At 35.6% G+C, this 21,628-nt stretch overlaps 1 protein-coding gene across 1 annotated transcript in view; it reads left to right on the top strand.

Annotated features, from left to right (window-relative positions):
* Positions 1–21,628, top strand: part of METAP1 (methionyl aminopeptidase 1) — a 92,388-nt gene that overhangs the window by 54,277 nt on the left and 16,483 nt on the right. The window contains exons 3-6 of the mRNA XM_054591703.1: positions 12,134–12,246; positions 13,182–13,242; positions 17,647–17,738; positions 19,227–19,310. Of these exons, the coding sequence (XP_054447678.1) occupies positions 12,134–12,246; positions 13,182–13,242; positions 17,647–17,738; positions 19,227–19,310 (350 nt within the window). The remainder of the gene's footprint in view (positions 1–12,133; positions 12,247–13,181; positions 13,243–17,646; positions 17,739–19,226; positions 19,311–21,628) is intronic.

Genomic DNA, 21,628 nt, shown 5'->3' with positions numbered 1-21,628 from the left:
TCTGTGCTTCCTTGACTCGTGTGGCTTTTTCTCTCCTCCAATTAGGGAAGTTTTCCATCATTACTTTTTCAAACAGCTTCTCTATCCCTTCCTCCTCTTCTTCTCCTTCTGGTATCCCTATTATATGGATATGATTACGTTTCAGGTTGTCCTGCATTTCCCTCAACACCTCTTCATGCTTTTTGAGTCTTTTTTCATTTTCTTGCTCTTTCTGAGAGTGTTTTTCTCCCTTATCCTCCAGCTCACTGATTCGGTCCTCAGCTTCATCTAGCCTGCTTTTGATTCCTTTTACTGTGTTTTTCATTTCAGAAATTGTATTCTTCCTTTCCTCTTGCCTCCTACTGATAGTTTCTATGTCCTTTTTCATGCCAACATAGTTTGCAGTAAATCTCTTGTAGTTTCCTTGTATTTTTTGGTAATTCTCTTTGCGCTTACTGTGCTTCTGTAGAACCGTTGTTTGGAACTCAATATCTGGTAGTTTATTTGCCTCTATTTCATTTAGTTCTCTTTGTGGGGATTCCTCCTTTCCCTTTGACTGGGGGATGTTTCTTTGTCTTCCCATTATTTGTGAAGCTCTTCTTTTTTGCTTCTCCTTCTTAATTGATCTTTCTTATTTTCCTGACTTTGTGGTATGAACTTTTATCGTAGGAGACTACTCTTTTTTTTTTCTTTCTGGATCTGCCTCTGAGATGTCAGATGTTGACCCAACCTGACCTTAGGCAGTCTTTTTGAGACTTCCAGGAATCTACTTTCTTTGATGATTGTGGTACTTTTTAATTATTTGCTTGTGTATTTTTTAAAGGACTTTGCTGATTTAATGAAGTTTGATAGGTTATTTTATTCCTGTAGTTTAAAAAGACATTTTCTGTGATGTGTAAGGCAAAGTCTGCTTTTAATGGAAATGCTTGGCTATTTTTGGAGGAAATGTGGTTAAAGATGAGGAAGGAATGAAATGATAGAATTTGTTACCTTGAATCAAATATTAAGATAAGTGTAAGTAATGCCATTTAATTTTATTCACACATATATTAAATACTGTATTTCTAACATGTTTGATATTAGGAAGTTAAAGGATAGGTGATTAAAGGGTTGAAGTGAAATAGTACATTCGTAAAAGAGCTTAGAATGGGTCTCTGTCCCAAGCATTTGCTATTCACTCAAGTGTGCCTGCTTCACCAATATAGAATTTCTAAGGGTAGAGTTCTTTCATTAAAAACTATGCTATAAGATAATTAAATGTGATGTGCCCTGAGTAAAGAACATAATTATTACTGCACTAAACTGATGCTGTTTGGGTTTTACTTGTACTGTAGTATTCAGTATGGTGTCCTCTTGGATCTTTTCAGATGATTTTCTTCAGGGGTTGAGCCTAATATTCTTGATCTCTTTGGGCTGTGTTGGGTAGAGACAGCCCTCAGTTGGCCAGCCTTGCATCTTTTCCACTCTAATAAATTGATCCTGACTGCACCCTTGAGGATGACAGTGCTAGAGGAGGGAATGTCTGAAGGGTGATCTCTGGAACTAAGGAGAGTATTGGGAAAGGGACTAGTGGAAAAGAATGTTGGGTTAGGCAGGAACAGGGCATCATAAAAGATAGCACCTTAATCCAAGAAACAATAGTAAGATAACATATCAAGCAGTTCATATCATGAAGATAATATGCTTAGGCATTTTCTTTTTTTAGCCTGTATTGCATACTGATCTCTAATTAAGGAGGCCTGATTTTTATATCTTTGCTTCCATGGAATATTGGTTTATATTTTGCTTTTAATATCTTTTACTGGTTTTGGCATTAGAGTAATTTTATTTCCAATAAAATGGGAAATGTTTCCTCCTCTTCTGTTTTCTGGAAGATATTATATAGAATTGGTATTATTTCTTCCTTAAATGTGTGGTAGAATTCACCAGTGAAACCATATGGACCTGGAATTTCCTTGAATGCAAAAGTTAATCAAGTCTTAGGAAAATATTAAGTGTGAGTTAAATAAATGACTCAAGGGGAGGATTTATTTTTTGTTTTTATAGTAAATACCAGTTAAATTATAAAGCCCTTAAAGACACATAATACTAATGTCTGGGTGCCTTTTGGGGGGGGTTAAAAATAATTAATTTTAATTAATTTTTGTTGTCCATCCATTTTTAAAAATGCTCTAGACACCCAGGCATAGAGTGGGAATGGTTTATTTTTTGTTTTCCAGCTTTTGTCTGAGGATATTCAGAATTAATAAACCAAGCAGGGCAGCTTCTAGGAATAAGGAAAAGGGACCCAGTGCATCCTATGCATTTTCTCTGTCTGTGACCACCATTCTGATGACACATTTACCCCAATTCACAAACAGTGCAGAGCTGTGGGGTTGAAGTGGCTGGAGTTCTTCAACAACCTTGAATTTGGCTCTGGACCAAGGAGACATGCTCCTAAACACGAGTGAGAGAGGCTTCTCTGAACACACCAGTTACAATCATATAATAGCTGCAACGTACAGTTTACAGAGACTCGGTGCTTCCAGAACACGGGGGATGTAGGCCAGCTTGAGGCACTGTGTGTTGAAGCTGTCCCCTTCTTTGCTGACATGGCCTGGAGCTGGGCCTGCTTGTCCTGCGTGCTCTGGAATGACTCCAGCTTGTGTGTGGCGGCCAGTGTGAGTCACATCCCCTCATGCAGGTAGTGCCCAGGGTGGTGCTGCACCATGGCCTCAAGCTGTTGCAGGGAGTGCTTGAGTTTGTGCAAGGCAGAGCAGACACAGTAGCATTGTTTTGGTCACAGAATTTGTTGAGTTAATCCTTAAAATTTCTGTGAAGAATATGTGGGCTTCTAGAAAGTTATACTGACCGAAGTGAAGGAAAGCTCTGTTTATTAAAACCATGTCTTTGCTTACAGTTCATCCATCTACTTTCTTCACGTTTTGAGAATACTTTTTAGTCATTTTTTCTTTATTTTTTAAATTATATTTTATTGATTCAGTTATTTCAGTTGTTCCAGTTTTCCCCCCTTTGAACTCCTCTACCCAGTCAGCCCACTCACGTAGGCAGTCTCCACCCCGTATTCCATATCCATGGATCATGCATATATGTTCCATGAGTACTCTACTTCTCCACACAGTACTTTACATTCCCATGATTATTCTATAACTATCAATTTGTACTTCTTAATCCCTTCCTCTTTTTCACCCAACTCCCCCACCTCCCTCCCATCTGGCAACCTTCAAAATATTCTCTGTGTCTATGATTCTGTTATGTTTGTTTGCTTAGTTTGCTTTTTAGATTTAATTGTTAATAGATATGTATTTGTTGACATTTTATTGCTCATATTTTTTATTTTCTTCTTAAAGACCACCCTTTAACATTTCATATATTGCTGGTTTGGTGGTGATGTATTCCTTTAGTTTTTACTTGCTTGAGAACCTCTTTATCTGTCCTTTGATTCTAAATTATAACCTGTCTGAGTAGAGTGATCTTGGTTGTAGGTCCTTGCTTTTCATCACTTTGAATATTTCTTGCCACTCCCTTCTAGATTGCAAGGTTTCTTTTGAAAAATCAACGGACAGTCTTATGTGGCTCCCTTGTGGGTAACTAGATACTTTTCTCTTGCTGCTTTTTAAGATTCTCTCTTCGTCTTTAACTTTTGGCATTCTAATTATGATGTGTTGTGGCATGAGTCTCTGAGTTCATCTTATTTGGGACTCTGCACTTTCTGAACTTGTATGTCTATTTCCTTCACCAATTTAGGGACATTTTCTTTCATTATTTTTTTTAATAGGTTTCCACTTTCTTGCTGTCTCTCCTTCCTCCAGTACGCCCGCGATGTGAATGTTGGTGTGCTTGAAGTTCTCCCAGAGGCTCCTTACACTGTCCTCATTGTTTTGTATTCTTTTTTCTTTTTGCTGTTCTGATTGCTTGTTTTTGCTTCCTTATATTCCAAATGCTGATTTGATTCTTGGCTTCATCCACTCTACTGTTGATCCTCTGTAAATTGTTATTCATTTCAGTTAGTGTGTCCTTCATTTCTAACTGTTACATGCTGTTGAAGTGCTCTGTGAGTTCATCTGCTCTTTCTCTGAGTTCATTGAGCATCTTTATAACCAGTGTTTTGAACTCTGCAATTAGTAGCTAGCTTGTCTCCATTTTGTTTAGTTCTTTTTCCAGAATTTTGTTCTATTCTTTAGTTTGGACCATGTTTGTCTCCTCATTTTGGCAGCCTCCCTGTGTTTCTATGTATTTGGTAGAGCTGCTACACCTCCGAAGCTTGGTGGAATGGCCTAATGTAGTAGTTGTCTTGTAGGGCTCAGTGGCACAGCCTCCCCTATTACCCAAGCAGAGTAGTAGAGGTGCGCTCTCTGTATGTATTTTGTACACCCCCTTTTGTAGTTGAGCTTGATTGCTTTTGGCACATCCAATGTCAGTGACCACTTGTGTTCTGTCCAGGGTCACACAGCATAAGCTACAAAGTGACCTACAAATGGCTGCTACTTTTCTGGGCTTGGAGGTGCCCAGGCCAGACCAAGTTGTGAAACAAAGCTGGCTGCTGCTGGTACCAGGCTGGGGGAAACTTAATGAGAGATATGGGGCTTACTGAAGCCAGATGCTGCTTGTTTGAAAGAATTTAGGAAAATCTGAAACATGGGCCAAGACAAGCCATTTGTGTGGAAAAGCCACTGGAAACAGCTTGGGTTGGTGTGCAACTTGAGTGGGATAGGTCCTCAGGGAATCAGCATGAAGAGGCAAACAGTGTGAGCCAGGTTGGTGGAGTCTCTGATATGGAGCCTCTACCTGCTGGCTCTGTTGCTATATAGAGGGAGGGCTTGGAAAAGAGACAGTGACCTCTGCCAGCACTTCTGCCTGGGACAAGGTTGCCCCCCAGCTCTCAACCTGATGCTAAGCAATTCATTTCCTCCTCATATGTCTCTGGTGGCTTTCAATTTGTTGCCTCTCTGCTGTACCTCCTAACAAGTGTGTCTGAGTAAGTCTGTGTGTGGGTCTTTTAGAGGAACAGCCAAGAACTCCCACAGTTTCTGTCATCCAAAACCTCAATCCCCACTGGTTCTTACAACCAGACGTTATTAGGATGTATCTTTTTGCCTCTGGAATCCTGGGCTGGTGGCCTGTTGTGCGGCTGGGACCCTTCAGTCCTAAGATATCCCTGCCTCACCACATGTGAGTGTGGGACCAGCATGTTCCATATCTCCACCCCTCCTGCCAGTCATACGATATAGTTTGTTCTATAATTCGCAGTTGTAGGACTTCCATTCAGCTTGAGATATGACAGTTCTGAATGATGGTTGTTCTGTAGTTTGGTTGTAATTTTGATGTGGTTGTGTGAGGAGGCAAGCTTTATTTACCTACGTAGCCATCTTTCAGCAATTTTTATGTTTCCAGTGGGGGGCATATTTCAGATACCATATTTCCTGTCAGATTGTACATAGTAGCATTTGCTTTTAGCTTGATATGTAAAGTTGTATCACTTTTACATCTTAATGCTCTATTATTCTGCATTCTTGTTATATATCACTGATAACACAGAGTTCAGCAGAAGTAAAGCCTGCTTGAGTGTGGTTGGTAGGGTAATAATAAGTGTATAATAATTTATAGTCTTAATTAGAACATCTCACACAAAATGTCATACGGTGTGCTTAAGTGTAACATTGTTATGTTACAGAATTACATGCTTATGATTTTGTAGTAAAAGGTCTTGCAATTAAAAAAGCAGTGCTGTTTAAGCCAGACCCTGTGTGTGTGTGTGTGTGTGTGTGTGTGTGTGTGTGTGTACACATTTTTTTTTTAAAGTCTGTCCAAAAAAATCCAGCTATTGTTAATCTAAAGAGACTGGTTTGTGTGACTTGATTGAGATGGGACTGGGAACCAAGGGTGGACTGGAATGCTCATGAGTGGACAATGACGACACCACTGTACTCGTCAGTGGGGATGGTAGATGCTGTTGAATGTGATGTGTGACCGTCACATTCAAAATGACTGAGCAGGTAGAGCAACAGATCTGTCTCAAAGTTTGTGTTAAGCTTGAACACTTTTCTTTGGAAACTATTCAGGTGATTCAGAAGGCTGCAGCTGTGGGCAACTGGTGATTGGCAGCTTCATCAGGACAATGTGTCTGCTTATACATCCATCACATCTCATGCAGAGTTTTTTGGCAAAACATCAAATCACCCAGGTGACTCAGTTCCCCTACAGCCTAGATTTGTTGCACAGCAACTTCTGGCTTTTCCCAAAACTGAAACCACCTTTGAAAAGGAAGAGATTTCAGACCATCCATGAGATTCAGGAAAATGTAAAGGGGCATCTGATGGCAGTTGGGGGAACTGTGTGAGATCTCAAGGTCTCAAGGTGCCGACTTAGAATGGGACTGAGGTGTCATTATCTTATGTACAGTGTTTCTTGTATCTTGTATCTTCTTCAATAAATGTCTTTATTTTTCATATTACATCAATGGATACTTTCTAGACATACCTCTTACAGTGGGTTTCTTTATCTCCTATTTCCTAAATTAAAAGGTGGAAGCATTTGACCTGTTTTTTGAGTAGTTAAAAATGCTTTAAAAACTCCTTTAAAGAACACTAAAGATAAATAATACTTTTATTCCACTTTTCTACCCTCCATACTAGTATGCTTGCTTTTTGGATTGCATAGTAAGGTTTTATGTGATATTTCACATCTGGTTCCACCAAGCTTTGCAAGCATGCATTACTTTGAGCCTGACCTCCAAAATGCAGAAATGATGTCTGTTATGAGAATTAAATGAACAAATCCATGTAAAGTGCTTATTATATGTACAGAGCGTAGTAAGTGCTCCACAACTACTTATCAGTCATTTCTAGAAGAATTGAATCAGAATTGTGATCAGATGACCCTGTCCTAGGCAAAGCTTGATAGATGCAGTTATTTGATGTCAGCTGACTGGAAGAGGCATCCTCCAAAGAATCTATTAAAGACCAAAGTCTGGATGTGATGTACCTTGAGCCAGACTATGAACGGAACAGATACCCTCTGGCACTACCTCTAGCTTACCTGGCCCCCTTTCATAGAGATGTTTGAGAGGCAGCTTGCAGGTTTTTATTTACGCTGCCCTGTGTTTTCACAGCTTTTTGAAAAAGATCAGTTGGTTTGCAGTTTTATTACCAACCCCCAGTCTAACTCAGATTGATTACCTGTCCATTATGTGTCTAGCACTTAGGGCCTAGGTCAAATTAATCCCAAAATATAAATGAACTGACTTTTGAAATGTAAATTGCCCTAAGAAAATTATTTTAAAAGAACTTGCCATATTTCAATCTCATCCAGGTAGCCTTTTGGTAATATTATTTGTTTGAGGTCTGCTTTCAGTTCTCTTTTGAATAGATTGTGGAAGGCTTGGAATGCAGATTAGCAGGAAGCTTTGAAAGATTTTCCTTCCTTCTCCTTGCTCCCCCTCTAGGAGTATGTTAAAGCAAAAAGCATGTGTCTTGATTGTTATTCTCTCTTAGGTTTCAGATGAAAATTATTCTTAAGGTTCATATTTCAGACAAAAGCACTTGATACAATTCATAACTGAAGGAGGACTCCATGGGCCTGCGATTTCTAACTTTTCTATAATGTTTGACCCTATGGCAATGAACGCAGTCCATTTTTTCCTGGGACCAGAGACAGTCCTCCTATTGCCATTAATATTCACAATGGCTTTCTTGAAATCTAGAGGGGAGAAAGATATTTAAAATTCAGTAGCACAGTAGACCTTTTTTTTTTTCTATTATTTTTTTCTGTTCCTTCACTCTGTATGTAATATTATAATTGTATTCTCTCCCAGAGTATTGTAAATGGGTTGGCTGTATTTTTGCAGTCTCATCTCTCTGCCCACGTGAAACTTCTTAACTCAGTTTTCTCATCTGTAAAATGAGGAAATTTGACTAGATTGTTTTTGTTGACTTCAGTCACCATGCTGTACATTACATCTCTGAAACTTATTTATTATAACTGGAAATTTGTACCTCTTGTCCACCTTCACCCATTTCAGCATTCCTCACCAGCTTAATTTAGTGAGATTTCATTTCTTTTCCTTAATTTTATATTTTAAATAGATTGTTTTAAAGGGGAGTTGTATTTTTTCTCATACACTTCTAAAATTATTTGAAGCTTGATTTTCAAAACTTGTGATAACATGGCAGTAATCAGGAAAAGGATGAGTGTGCTTGAGAGGTATATAGATTGATACTCAGTTGAGGAGGGATGGGAATTCCTGCTATTTAAGGTCTATTTAGTTGTTTTATTTTACACTGTAGGTAGAAATGCAGTTTGCTGATGTCAGATACCACAGAGGGCCTGTTCTGTGTGAAAATGATTCTTAGGTGCACTTAATTGAATACAACGTTATGTATTAATGACTAACCTGGTAAAGGGGAGGGGGGAGTTGTGTGTGTGTGTGTGTGTGTTTCTTAAAATTTTCTACTGAGTTTTCAGTAACTTTCTACTGGTTATTTCATCCCCTTATCTTTACCTTTTCCTGCCTCCTTGTTACTCCTGTCCTAAAAGAGGCAAATGATGCTCATAAAATTTTATTTTTCAATCATGTTATTCTATTACAGTTGTCTCAGTTTTTCTCCCTTTGCCCTCTTCTACCCATCCCACCCTGCTCCCCCAGTCAATTCCCACTCTGTTGTCCATGTCCATGGGTCATTCATACGTGTTATTTGTTTAGTCTTTCCCTTTCTTTCCACCATTGTCCCTCTACCCCATCCCCTCTGGTCACTTTCAGTCTGCTCCATGTTTCCATGCCTGTGGTTTATTTTGTTTGTTAGTTTATTTTCTTGAATAGATTCCACTTATAAGTGAGATCATATGATTTGTCTTTCACCAACTGGCTTATTTCACTTAGCATAAAATTCTCCAGTTTCATCCATGTTGTCACAAAAGGTAGGAGTTCCTTCTTTTTTTTCCCCCCAATGCAGATATTATTTATTTATTTTAAATGGCAAAATCCATTATAAAATATTAAAAAATTTAAATCCAATATAAAGTCTCAGCAATTAAAACAGCATAACACCAGCATAGAAATAATCAAGTAGAACAACAAAATAAAATGAGCATTCTAGAAACAAACGTATATATCTGTCTAACAACGTAATATATGATTAAATTGAGATTTCAAATCAATGGGGAAAGTAAGGCTTATTCAACAGATAGGATGCATGGACCACTATTACTTGAAATAAAACAAATATAGAGCCCTATTTCACGCATTGTACAAAAAATATTCAGGAGAGTTAAAAATCAATATGTAAAATCTGAGAAGTTTTAGGAGAAAATACATGAGAATATTTTTCTTACCCTGAAGTAAAATATTGAAACCCAGAAGCTATCAAGTAAAATATTGTGACAACATGACTATATTAAACATTTAAGACTATATAGTTATATACAAATAAAAAAAGTTAAAGGACAAATAATAGAATAGGAAAGTATTTGAAACACATCTAAAAAAGTGTTAATAGTTTTTGTTTTTGTATTTTAGGGAAAGATTTTTACAAACAGTCAAAAAATGGATAAAGAATACCAAAAAGTCATAGAAAGCTTTTTAAAAATAATAGAAATAGGAAGGAAATATACAAAAACAGGCTTGATTTCAACAAATAATAAACTAACAATTAAAATAGCACATCATTGTTACAAATCAGATTAATAAGTATTAAAAATATTGGTGATATCAAGTATTGGTGACTGTGAAAGGAACTGGATATTCATAGACTCTTTTTCTTCATCTTCTTAAAGCAGTCCCTTTAGCGTATCTTGCAATGCTGGTTTGGTGGAGGTATATTCTTTTAGCCTTCTTTTGTCTGGGAAACTCCTTGTTTCGCCTTCCATTTGAATTGAGAGCCTTGCTGGGGAGAGCAGTCTTGGTTGCAGGCCTTTGCTTTTCATGACTTGGAATATTTGTTGCCATTCCCTTCTGGCTTGCAGGGTTTCTGTTGAGAAGTCAGCTGCTAGCCATACTGGGGCTCCCTTATATGTTTCTACCTATTTCTCCCTTGCTGCCTTTAGGATTCTCTGTTTTTCTTTGATATTTGCCATTTTAATTATGCTGTGCCTTGGAGTGGGCATCAGTGGGTTCTTCTTGAATGGAATCCTCTGTGCTTCCTTGACTCGTGTGGCTTTTTCTCTCCTCCAATTAGGGAAGTTTTCCATCATTACTTTTTCAAACAGCTTCTCTATCCCTTCCTCCTCTTCTTCTCCTTCTGGTATCCCTATTATACGGATATGATTACGTTTCAGGTTGTCCTGCATTTCCCTCAACACCTCTTCATGCTTTTTGAGTCTTTCATTTTCTTGCTCTTTCTGAGAGTGTTTTTCTCCCTTATCCTCCAGCTCACTGATTCGGTCCTCAGCTTCATCTAGCCTGCTTTTGATTCCTTTTACTGTGTTTTTCATTTCAGAAATTGTATTCTTCCTTTCCTCTTGCCTCCTACTGATAGTTTCTATGTCCTTTTTCATGCCAACATAGTTTGCAGTAAATCTCTTGTAGTTTCCTTGTATTTTTTGGTAATTCTCTTTGCGCTTACTGTGCTTCTGTAGAACCGTTGTTTGGAACTCAATATCTGGTAGTTTACTTGCCTCTATTTCATTTAGTTCTCTTTGTGGGGATTCCTCCTTTCCCTTTGACTGGGGGATGTTTCTTTGTCTTCCCATTATTTGTGAAGCTCTTCTTTTTTGCTTCTGCTTCTTACATTAATCTCTCTTGATTTCCTGACTTTGTGGTGTGAACTTCTATGGTAGGAGACCGCTGTTTGTTTTTTTCTTTCTGGATCTGCCTCTAATGATGACAGCTGTTGACCCTGTCTGACCTTAGCAATCTGTTCGAGACCTCCAGGAATCTACTGTCTGTATCTGTCTCCTTTAACTGTTAATCTAGTCACTCTGCGCTCAGCAGGCCGGCTTAGGGGCACCACAGGGCAGAGCAGAGACCCTCCTGGGGGCAGGGTTATTGTGTCCTTTCACACTGCTGCCGCACAGGGGAGTGGTCTGCTTGAGCAAGATGGCTGCTGTCCTGTAGGGGAGGAGGCAACACCAGAATCTCGCAGGCTACTCTCTCAGTTCTCTCCCCAAAGCCTCCTTCCCCAGTCTCCTCAGGTGTCACTAGCCCACTCTGCCCCCACTTCTGCCAGAGACTGGGCAAGTGGCTGCAAATAAAAATTTATGCGTTGGTCCTTTAAATGGCTCTGTCGTCTCCAGCTGCCAGTCTCTGGCAGAGAGCAACACTGCCACTTTTTGCAGCTGGCTATTATCTTTGTACTTTTTGAGTTCTCATGCTATAGGCTGAAGATCCCCACTTAAGGTGTAGACCTCGCTTTTCTCAGGGGGATCCAACTGCTTGTTTCAATATCCTTATGGTGCTGCTGTCCGTTGGTGCCCCGCCTGCCTTCTCCACTCTCCTTTCCAGTCAGGTTGTGCTAAAGCTGATTCTTCTGTCTCTCCAAGGTTGTCTCTCCTCTCTCGCTGTTGTTCTGTTTGTTCCAGATGATTTCTCCACAATTTAGTTGTGATTCCAGATTGGTCCTGGGATGAGGTAAATGTGACTTCCACTCACTTCTCTGCCATCTTGATTCTCTTGATGCTCAGAAAATTTTTAAAACAATTCGAAATATTGACTTGAAATATTTATCACCTAAGTGGGAAATTTTTATTTATTTATTTTTACTTTAAATTTGCTGTGGTGTCGTTTAGAATGTGTCCTTTTAGTAAGATCACTGAATTCATTTGTAATACATGATCTCAAAAGTTTTGCCTAGACTCAGATTTTATATTTCAAAATGGGCTTCCTATAAATGGATATTGTAGAGAGAATACATTGAGCATTTACTTGAGAAAAGGAGTTCTACTATGAGCTGTTCCTATTTGATACTGTGTAAAAACTTACAATATGATTAGCTTTGGCTTCTTTTCACAAGACACTTAGATCTTTGAGGTATCATAGGGTAGTGAACATAGCAAGAAAGCAGTAGCTTTTGTGACAGAGGTTACTGTGAGAGGTGGCTGGATTTTTGTGCCTGGGCTCTGGTGTGGTGTTCAAACAAGTGATAAAGTATACTGCTGCTTAGTAGCTTGACCACTGAGGCATTTCTTTTTCTCTCTCTTCTCTTATTCATCCATCATGCAGAAGATGAAAAGGCAAAGCGAGAAGTGTCTTCATGGACCCTAGAAGGTGATATTAACACTGACCCATGGGCAGGTTATCGATACACTGGTAAACTCCGACCACATTATCCGCTGGTGAGTAAATAAGGTAATAAAAACTTAACATTCTTTTAAACCAATTTTCTGAGTTCTCATTTTCCTAAAAATGATACCTCTAATTTGTATTCCAGTTATGAATCATATGATCAGGATTAAGTTTGCATTTTAGCTCTTCACTTTTTATGGTACATTATTTGGAAGTTAATAGTGATAATTGGCAATCAGAGAAGTAGAAAAAATTTTTGATGAAAGGATGAAAACTTCTTTAATCTCAGAAAGAAGTAGTAGAATTGATATATTTTTACTGGCATAATGGTGGTGTATATTACTACTTTTCTAAAATTTTTTAACACAGTATGTATTTTGATCTTAATTTTGATAGGGTTTTCCTACCACTGCCACCCCTTTCTGTGTTTTTGTCAGATGATTATCAGGGTGTTAAGATAGGAATCCATTTAAGTTAAAATTTATTTTGTCATCCTTGAATATTTAAATTTTTGTTACAGATTTTCTTTTTAAAATAAAAGGAATCCATCTTTAATATAAAAATTTGGACCAATATCAACAATATAGGACCATCTTTTTAATCCTACCTCCTAGAGATAATGATCAGGAAAATAATGGTATATATTTACTTAGAGACATTATTTTATTGTTGTTGGTGTGCCAGTTTCTTTGGAACAACATGGACCCCTGGTTGTGTGCAAGTGATGTTAAATCCTTAAGAGACTTGGCCACTTTGCCCCTTAGGATATTTAAGTGGTATCAGCACCAGGAAAGTGAAGATTAATCTTTGTGAAATAGCTATATTATGATAATTAAAATGTCATTTAAAACTTTTTTCATTTACGTGAAATGACTTATTAGTGTTTTTCTCCCACTTTTATTTCCTTTGTCAGTAAATTTTAATTATGATAGTTGTTTTCATATTTGAATTGGTTTTAACTAACATACATCTTGGATATTTTTAGATGCCAACGAGGCCAGTGCCAAGTTATATTCAAAGACCAGATTATGCCGATCACCCTTTAGGTAGGTTCTGCTATGCTGATTCTTCAGTTTTCAATTTGTAAGCTTGATGACGTTTGTAAAAGAAAGGAGTGCTTTTTTTGGAGAAATTTTGCAGTGCTGGATTTGTTTCTTATGAGTTTGATTTTTTGTTTTAGTGCTGGATTTCTGATAAGTGTAAATATGGCCTTTACATGTGAGAGAATTAAAGATTCTTTTCTTCCAAGAAATTTTCCCAATTATGAAAACATTGTTTAGATGTTACAGACTACATTCAATATAATATTATATTTTGTGTTGTTATAGGAAATTCTATGATAAATTTTTTTATTTTATTTTATCGTGTCCTCCTACTTTAGTTAAATAAACACACACAGATAGCGGAGGCCTCAGATGAATGCCTAACTAAAGCCTGGAGTGTAGAAGTAATAGTAATAATTATAGTAGAAATGATGATGATTCTATAACTGATATTTCTTATTCGTAACTATGTGTCAGGCACTGTGCTAAGTTCTCAAATAAGTTATTCCTGGGGTGGGTTCTGTTGTCTTTTCTATTTTGTAGATGATGATAGTGAGGCACTCAGAGAAGGTAAATAACTTGCAGTACAAGTGGAGCAGTCTCTGACTTTAGGGCCTATGGATATAACTTAAGTTGGATTATGTGAAATTACTGCTTTTGCATGCCCAAAATGGTTGACTATCAGTATTTTCATGTAGTTAAATCTGTTAAGCTAAGCTGCTGTTGCTTTGTTCTCTAAGAAGTGGGGAACCAATTAAGTGAGGAACCAATTACATTTTATGAATATAATTTAAAAATTTTAGTTACATTTTGTTATTTCAGATACTGGGTTGGCCAAAAAGTGCATTTGGTTTTTTCCGTAAGATGGCTCTGTAGCGCATATTTGTTTTTAACTTCATTCAAAACAATTTTGTTAGATTGTATTTAGACAGCTGTCATATCAGTGTGCATTAAAAAAAACAATCAAATTGGTGAATTTTTGTGTAGCCATTTTAATATTGAAGATGGAAGAAAATGTGCAACATTTTTGGCATATTATGCTTTATTATTTCAAAAAAGGTAAAAACGCAACTGAAACACAAAAAATGATTTGTGCAGTGTATAGAGAAGGTGCTGTGACTGATCAAACATATCAAAAGTGCTTTGCGAAGTTTTGTGCAGGAGATTTCTTGCTGGCCGATGCTCCATGGTTGAGTTAGACCAGCTGAAGAGCATAACGATCAAATTGAGATATCAGTTGAAAATAATCAACATTATACCATGTGGGAGATAGCCAATATACTCAAAACTATCCAAATCAATAAAATTATTGGTGAAAATAAAAAATGTCTTTTATTTTACAGAAAAAACTAAACAAACTTTTTGGCCAACCCAATACATTGAAGGGAAAGATAGTCTGAATGATAGATAGCTCTTGAGGATGAATAATTTCCTTACTCTGTATTTTAATATTTTAAATGTGGTTTTAAAAAATACATGGACATGGTAAATTCTAATACGATAAAATGTTAAACAGAGAAAAGTAAGTCCTACTCCCTAAAGGTATAAGCACAATTAGCAGTTTTTTGCAGAACTTTCCAGAGAGATTTTATGTGTGTACACATACCAGCCCCTCTCCCCAATTATACACAATAGGAACAAACTATATATACCTTTGCACCTTGATATAATCTTTTACTACATCTTATAAATAGGTCCGTGTAAGTCCATAAAACTACATCTTTCTTTTTAATGACACGTATTTTATTGTGTGGATATATAATAATTTATTAAACTAGGCTGCTTCTTCTAATGTGTGTTTAGATTATTGCCAGGTTTTTACTTCTTTGACTGCAGTAACTGTTAGTTCAGTTACATGTTGGGGCACATGCAAGAGTATTTCTGTAGGTTAATTGCCTAAAGTAAAAAAGCTGGATCAAAGAATGCATGCATTTTTTTGTTTTGAGAAATATAACAAATTTTGGAGATTTTGCCAGTTGTTACTTCCATTAAAAACATACAGGAGTCTCTTTTTTTCATCTTCCCCAACAGTAGTGTGTTATCAAACTTTATGATCTGTGATAAACTGAAAGATTAAAGATGGTATTTTGTTGTTATTTTAATTTGTAGTTTTAAAGTATGAGTAAGGTTGAACATCTTTTTATATGCTTAAAGTCATTGTATTTTCTTTCTTTCGAACTGTCTATTCATCTTTACCTTTTTTTTCAATTATGTTACTAGTTTTTCTATACTGATTTATAAGCTATCTTTCTATGCTAAGGAAAATAATCCTTTGATGTATGTGCTATAAATGTTTTTTCCCAATTGAACACTTATATTTTGTCTCTGTTTATAGCATTACATTTATGATACATTTTTAACATTTTTCTCTAATAAATTTATCAGTGTTACCTTTTAAGGTGTCTGTGACTTAATGACCCAGGAAGACCCTTTTGGTTCAGAGATTATAAAAATATTTTTCCATTTTTTTTCTTCCACTGTTTTTATGGTTTCAGTCTTTTTATGTGTGATAAATTTTTTATTGAGTATTAAGAATTAAATACAGATGCAGCTTTTTCTCCCCCAAAGAGTATCTGGTTTTCACCACTAGTTATTTAAAGTACTTTTTTCCTATTTATTTAAAATGAAATCAATAGGAAAATCAAGTGTTAAATTTAATATAATGATATTAAATTAACAGGTCTTTGAGTCTGTTTTTGGATTATATTGTTTTATTAACCCATTTGTCTAATCATGTGCCATTGCCAAACTCTTAATTAGAATACCTATATAATGTTTTAATATTTGGTAGGCCTTGTTGCCCCTACCTTTCCTCTTTTTCAGACTTTTCCTGGCTATTCTTGCATGTTTGTTTTTCCATGTGAAATTTGGAATCAGCTTGACTGGTTCCCCAAAATATCCTGTTGCCATTTTTTATTGGGATAGTATTAAATTTGTAGACTAATTTTGGAAGAATTGACACCTTTACAATATTGAGGCTTCCTATCCAAGAACAGGGTATGTTTTTCTGTTTTATTTAAGTCTCCTTTTATGTCTTTCAGTGGTATTTTAAAATTTTTCTTCATTAGGTCTCTTACTACGTTTATTCCTGGATACTTTATCTTTTTTAGTTTTTCTTAAATATTATCTTCTGTATTTTCGAGCTCATTTTGTTTGTATATTGGGAAGTTACTGATTTTGACATATTTATTTTATAATCTGCCACCATGCCAGGGATCCCCTTATTCTAGGGAAATATATCATATCTGAAATTGATAAAGATTTTGTTCTTTCTAGTTTATATGTTTTATTTCTTTATCTTGTTTAAATACCTGCTAGTACCATCAGGACAATGTTAAATAGTGGTGCTGTTAGTAGGCATTCCATGATTTAGGTTCCTGGCTTGAGATTTTTAGTTATCATGCTGGCCATGTTATCAGAATTATCCTTCTAGATGATCTTTTTTTTTTTTTTCCCCTTTCTTAATCTATGGCTGTGGTGAATTCATAGATTTGTTAATATTGAACTATCTTTGCATTTGCAAAATAAATCTCACTTCAGTCAAGATATATTATATGTATCTTGGATTCTGTTTAATAATATTTGATTTGGGATTTTTATATCAGCATTTATTTAAAAATATTAGTATGTTCTTTTTGTCAGATTTTGAAATAGTATACTGGCTCTAATTTTTAAATATATATGAATGATAAGAGTTAAGGTAATTTTATTAATGAAGATTCTTAGGGTAATATTTTTCAATACTTTTTACTATAACCCAGAGGGAGAAATATATTTTATAATAATGATCTGTGTGTATGTGTGTGTGTGTGCACGCGCGTGTGTGTGTGTGTGTGTGTAAATTAACAAACATTTCACAACAGCACTTACCCATACCATACATACTCTATGTATGATATAAGCTAACGTTTTCTATTTCACTTATTTACTTTAAAAAATACTAGTCATAGCCCACTAATAGGTAACAAACAGCAGTTTGACAAACACTGACTTAGGTTCCTATTTTAAAAAAATAAATATGTGTAATTGATTCATCAGTTGCTGGTGCATAGTTTCATTATGAGATGATGATCATGAATGCAGTGTGTAAATTGTGTGGTGCTATTTAAATGTGAATCATTTACTGATCTTATAAGCACATTGCCTAGCATATAGTAAGTACTCCATATAACCTGAATTCTAATAGATCTGTAAATTTGTTCTTTAGAATTCTTTCTTCACTTTACTTAGCAATTTTCTTTTTCATGGTGAAAATATTTCTTTTTTTTAAATCTGTCCAGGATCCTCCTAAATTATGAAATACCATTGTGTGAAATAATGGAACTTACTGTGTCATCAGGGAGATAACTATGCCTAAAACTACATCTTCCTGTTCATTTCTTTTTCCTTACTGATTTTCCTTTACAGGAATGTCTGAATCTGAACAGGCTCTTAAAGGTACTTCTCAAATTAAATTACTCTCATCTGAAGATATAGAAGGGATGCGACTCGTATGTAGGGTAAGCACTTTTTTTTCCCCTCATGGTCTAGGACACCTTAAGCAGTTATTCGACATGAAGTCAATGACTTGCTGATACACAAAGGGCAGACATGTTATGTTGTAAGGCTATAACTAGCCATACTTACTGGGTTGGCAAAAAAAAAAAAAAATGCTTTTAGTTTTTTCCCATGAAATAAGACATATTTTTCATTTTCACCAATAACTTTATTGATTTGGATATTTTGAGTATGTTCAGCTGTCCTCTGCTATTGGCTTCTAGTGGGTAGAAGCCAATGTGCTGCTAAATATCTTCCAGTGCTTAAGACGGCACCACAGCAAAGAATTGTTTGGCCAAAATTTCAGTACTACCAAGAAACTCTACAAACCACTTTTGACATGTTTGATCAGTTAGAGCACTTTCTCCACACACTGTACAATTTTTTACTTTTGCATTTCAACCTTCCTTAAAATAATGAAGCATAACACACCAAAAATGTTGCGTATTTCCTTCTGTCTTCAGTATTATAATGGCTACACAAAAATTCACCAGTTTTGATGTTTTGAAAAATGCACACTGTTATGACAGCTGTCACAATACAGTCTAACAAAATTGTTTAGAATGAAGTTAAAGACAACTAACTAAGCACAACTATGGGAAAAACTAAATGAACATTTTGGCCAGCCGAATACTTTCCATGAAACTTTTGTTAGTATATAATTCTGTGCAACAGTTGTTTTCTACTTAAATAGCCTATTTGAAAATTAATATGGCAGAAAATATATATTTAGTTGAGAATCTATTTGTTACTGCTTGTACTTTTTTTTAAAGAACCAGGTTTTTATGACATTTTGTTATTTTATTTTCACAAGTCATTATAACCTACGGCAGAGGTTAAGGCTTATATAAAGTTAAGCTAAAACTCCTGTTGTGAAATACCTATACAGTGTAGTATTAGTGGCTAAGTGAAGTCACATGTTCACATTTATTTAAGGAAAAAATTTAAGAATTGATATTGTTTATCTAGAAATTATCCTTAAAATTTTTACTCAGTCCTTTAACGTGGTTTGATACTAACTTTCTTTGATAATCTGCAGAAATTTATATTTCTGTCATTATGTGCTGTGATTCTTTGAGGAAAATCATTCATGTATTCTTTTATTTCCCTTCTTTTCCTCATTATGAAGAACATATGAAGGGACTCAACCTCCATTAGCTGATCATTGTTTAGACTACTTATGATGTACATTTTCACATAGAAATCAATCAAATTTATTCAGCTATTTACTAGTTAGTCCAGTTTTAGTTATATATTTACACATGTATTTATTGATGGGCATTAGAAATACAAATGGTTTTTAAAATGGAAATTCAGGATTATAATATTCAAGGTGAGATGGCACTTTATAAATTTCTCACAAAATCTCTGATAATGCGGAGGGTAACAGTTTCCACTTTTATTTCATTTCTTTTTGAATGCATTAAGTGTTAACGGTTCCTCTTTTGCAGCTTGCTAGAGAAGTACTGGACATTGCTGCGGGGATGGTTAAACCAGGTGTGACTACTGAAGAAATAGATCATGCTGTACACTTAGTAAGAATTTACTTTTATGCTTTGAAATTTTTTCACATTTATGTTTTAGAGTTCTAAATGTTAAAGTTCCGAGTATCTAAAGTAACTTGGCTGTTAATTTGAAAGCAAATTTTTATGTTGTTTCAAATATGAAAAATATTCAACAGTCATTATTCCCATCGTTAAGTGTCTGTGAAATACTTTGTTTCTGAAACCTCCCATTTTATAACATTTTAGTTTCGCTTTTAAAAATGATTGATTTTATTAGTGCATGAAGTAAATCATGCCACTATATACATCACATATTCTGAAATAAAAAGAATACAAGTTCTGAAACTGGATTAGTGTGGAAAAAAAGTTCCTTTTCATATCCATAGTAATAAGGGTGTAAATAGACCAAATATAGGGTGGGGCAAAAGTAGGTTTACAGTTGTGATTGCATGAAACAGTTCATTCTTGGATTATTATTTATTAATTATTGTTTTCCATATGAACAACTGTAAACCTCCTTTTTGCCCCACCCTGTATTTGTAGTAAATATGGTATAGGGATATCTTTTTCGTGTGTGGTTTCTTTTTATTTCTTTTTATTTATAAATCATGTTTATTTTATTACAGTTGTCTCAGTTTTTCCCCCTTTACCCCCCTCCACCCATCCCACCCCCACTCCTTACTCCCACAGTCAACTCCCACTCTGTTGTCCATGTCCATGGGTCATTCATACATGTTCTTTGTCTAGTCCCTTCCCCTTCTTTCCACCATTGTCCTCTTTCCCCATCCCCTCTGGTCACTTTCAGTCTGCTCCATGTTTCCGTGCCTGTGGTTCGTTATGTTTGTTAGTTTATTTAGTTGAATAGGGTCCACTTATAGGTGAGATCAAATTGTATTTGTCTTTCATCAGTGGGCTTATTTCACTTAGCTTAATATTCTCCAGTTCCATCCATGTTGTCGCAAAAGGTAAGAGTTCCATCTTTCTCTCTCTTTCTTAAATGCAAATTCATTTTATTTATTTTTTTATATGTCAAAGTTAATTATAAAATATTAAAAATATTTAAAACCATTATAAAGTCTCAGTAATTAAACGAACATGACACCAACACAGAAATAATCAAGTAGATCAATGAAATATAATGAGCATTCTAGAGACAAATGTATGTATCTAACAATATAATATATGATTGAGTTGATATTTCAAATCAATGGGGAAAATAAGACTTATTCAACAAACAAGGTGCATGGACCACTATTCCTTGAAATAACACAAATATAGAGCCCTATTTCACACATTATACAAGAAATATTCAGGAGAGTTAAAAATCAGTATGTAAAATCTAAGAAGTTGTAGAAGAAAATAGAACTAATATTTTTCATGACCTGAAGTATTCAACCCCAGAAGCTATAAAGTAAATATTGACAATATGACTATATTAAACATTTAACTATATAGTAATATACATACAGAAAAATTTAAAGGACAAGGAATAGAACAGAAAAGTATTTGCAACACATCTAAAACATGGTTAATAGATTTTTTTTTTTATTTTAGGGAAAAATGTTGGACAAACCTTTAATCAATAAATGGATAAAGAATACCAAAAAGTCCTTTAAAGCTTTCATTAAAAAAATAATAGAAATAGGCAAGAAATATACTAAAACAGGTTTAGTTTCAACAAAAAGTAAAGGAACAATTAAAATAACATCATTGTCACAATCAGAATAATGAGTATTAAAAATATTGGTAATATCAAGTATTGGCAATTCTGAAAGGAACTGGGTAATCATAGAAACTTTTTCTTTACCTTAAAGAAGTCCCTTCAGCATATTTTGCACTGCTGGTTTGGTGGAGGTGTATTCTTTAGCCTTCTTTTGTCTGGGAAACTCCTTATTTCGCCTTCCATTTTAATTGAGAGCCCTGCTGGGGAGAGCAGTCTTGGTTGCAGGCCTTTGCTTTTCATGACTTGGAATATTTCTTGCCATTCCCTTCTGGCTTGTAGTGTTTCTGTTGAGAAGTCAGCTGCCAGCCACATCAGGGCTCCCTTATGTTAACTACCTCTTTCTCCTTTGCTACCTTTAGGATTCTCTGTTTTTCTTTGATATTTGCCATTTTAATGATGATGTATCTTGGAGTGGGCCTCATTGGGTTCCTCTTGAATGGGACCCTCTGTGCTTCCTTGACTTGCGTGACTTTTTCTCTCCCGCAGTTAGGGAAGTTTTCCATCATTACTTTTTCAAACAGATTCTCTATCCCTTCCTCATCCTATTCTCCTTCAGGTATCCCTATTATATGGATATTATTACATTTCAGGTTGTCCTGCATTTCCCTCAACACCTCTTCATTCT

Source organism: Pteronotus mesoamericanus, unplaced genomic scaffold, assembly GCF_021234165.1.
Source record: "Pteronotus mesoamericanus isolate MK-2021 breed Mesoamerican mustached bat unplaced genomic scaffold, CSHL_Meso_final scaffold_232, whole genome shotgun sequence".
In the NCBI taxonomy this organism is placed as follows: domain Eukaryota; kingdom Metazoa; phylum Chordata; class Mammalia; order Chiroptera; family Mormoopidae; genus Pteronotus; species Pteronotus mesoamericanus.
Note: the sequence above shows the minus strand (reverse complement) of the source record. Positions and strands in the feature narration are given on the sequence as shown.